Source organism: Chiloscyllium plagiosum, chromosome 47 (genome assembly GCF_004010195.1).
Source record: "Chiloscyllium plagiosum isolate BGI_BamShark_2017 chromosome 47, ASM401019v2, whole genome shotgun sequence".
Classification (NCBI taxonomy): Eukaryota; Metazoa; Chordata; class Chondrichthyes; order Orectolobiformes; family Hemiscylliidae; genus Chiloscyllium; species Chiloscyllium plagiosum.
Window position 1 is genome coordinate 8341303 of NC_057756.1, and position 2197 is coordinate 8343499.

At 50.9% G+C, this 2197-nt stretch overlaps 1 protein-coding gene across 1 annotated transcript in view; it reads right to left on the reverse strand.

Annotated features, from left to right (window-relative positions):
* Nucleotides 1-1237: 1237 nt before the first annotated feature.
* Nucleotides 1238-2197, reverse strand: part of LOC122544243 (39S ribosomal protein L50, mitochondrial-like) — a 3075-nt gene continuing 2115 nt past the window's right edge. The window contains exon 2 of the mRNA XM_043683319.1: nucleotides 1238-1792. Within this exon, the coding sequence (XP_043539254.1) occupies nucleotides 1430-1792 (363 nt within the window). The 3' untranslated portion in view covers nucleotides 1238-1429. The remainder of the gene's footprint in view (nucleotides 1793-2197) is intronic.

Below are 2197 nucleotides of genomic sequence, written 5' to 3' on the forward strand. Positions count from 1 at the left end.
AAGCACAGCAGGTCATGCAGAATCTGAGGAGCAGGAGAATGGAAGTGTCATACAACTGATGTGATGTATTGGACAACCCTAGATTGCTGTTAAGTCTTAATCACTTTGAATGGGTTGCAGGTTTTGATTCATTAATATGCAAATCCAAATGTTTCTTAAATAACAAAACTCTCCTCACCTCCACCACCACCTCAAAGAGTGTCTGTCCCAATCTGTGTGAAGAGATTGCCCCTCTGGAGCTTTTTGTATCTCTCCCCCTCACTTTAAAGCTACGCCCTCTGCTTTTAGACTCCCCTAGCCTGGGGACAAGCTGTCTGTTATCTATCTTATTTATGCCTCTCGAGATTTTATAGAACTCAACGAGGTCATGGAGCCACAGAGACGTACACCATGGAAACAGACCCTTCAGTCCAACTCGTCCATGCTGATCAGATATCCCAACCTTACCCAGTCCCACCTGCCAGCACCCAGCCCTTATGCCTTCAAACCCTTCCTATTCATACACCCATCCAGATACCTTTTAAATGTTTCAATTGTACCAGCCTCCACCACATCCTCTGGCAGCTCATTCCATACACGCACCACTCTCTACCCCCTAGGGCTCTTTTATATCTTTCCCCTCCCCCACTAAACCTATGCCCTCTAGTTCTGGATTCCCTCAGCCCAGGGAAAAGACCTTGTCCATTTGTCCCATCCATTGAAGTCACTAGATGGATTCCTGGGATGAGCTAGAAGGAGATGTTAAGTTGATGACCCCTGCTATTCTCTGGTGTTTAGAAGAATGAGTGGTGCTGTCATTAAAACATAATAAAATTCTGAGGGTTTGACCCTGTAAATGCCAAGAGGCAGCTCCCCTCTCTCGGACTGGCCCAGTTGAACTAGCTCAGGAGGACGTTGCATTTGGGTGTTGGCTGTTTTAGACCAAGATCAGGAGAAATCCCTTCACTCAGAGAATGGCAAATCTTCTCCAGAGGCTGTGAATTCTCAGTTGTTGAGTGGATTTAACGCTGAGATCAACCAACTGTTGGCCAAACAAATCAAGATATGCAGCAGGAAAATGGTATTCCGGTCAAAGGACTGAGGAGCAGACTGAAGGGGGGGGGCGGAGGGGAACTGAGTGGCCTCCTCCTGTTCTGGTTTATATGAAGACGGGATTTGCTGTTCTTGCAGTGAACGGCCTGGCACTGCTGTGAAGTCTGACATAACCAGGTGCGAGAATCACCAACTCACTTCAAGACACCTCTAAGAAAAAGATTTATTCAGTGCTTAAGGGTCCACAGATGCAGCGAGGTAATGTAACTGCTCCCCCACCCCCCCTCAGTGCAATGGGGTCTGAGGGATGTCCTTTCTTGCCCCGTGAGGGTAGGAAGTACATCGAATGCCAGCCTCCCAGGACACAGAGCTCCAGGCATTCCTTCTCTCGGCCTGGCTACATTCCTTCCCCTCCTTTCCCGTCGTAGCCCCAGTTGATGCGGATATTGGGAGGCAGCTTCGAGTGAGCCAGTTCCTGGAAGGCGAAGGGGTCTGCGTCGACTGGCTGCTGGTAAAAGCGCAGCAGTTCTCCCGGACTCCTGGTCTGATGGAGCTGGGAATTGGGCACCACGTGTTTGAGCGCTTGCGCCAGCTCACAGAGGAGTCGGAACCTCTGACCCTCATCCAGCTGAGCCTCCTGCCAGTCCGGGCCAGAGGGCGTACCTGTGACCCGTTCCACCGCTGCCCGCACCATCTCTTCCAGCTGCTCAGGAGGCTGGTACTTACGGCTCTGGAAGGGGGGCATAACCAGAGATGGGTCCTAGAGACAGACGGGAGGAAATATATCGTGAGATAGAGAGAGAGAGAGCGAGAGAGTCAGGTCTGAATGTGAAATCCCAACACCAACAGAACCAGAATGACTCAATATTGCTTCCCCACTGCACACCCAACTCTCTGCGTAGTTCCAGTCCTGTCTGGGCAGGAATCTGAGTGATGGACGACAATCAGACATGTCCCTTAACAACCAGCTCCCATTGAAGTTAACCGCAGCGCACCCCCTCGTTATTAACAGACCAACCCATGGCTACTCCCCGGTTCCTAGAGATGACCCCAGTACTTTCAGCAACCTCCCCCAGTTCCGTGTCAGGATTAACCCCCGACCTCCCCCAGTTATTACAGGGATTAACCCCCGGCCTACCCCCGTTATTACAGAGGTTAACCCCTG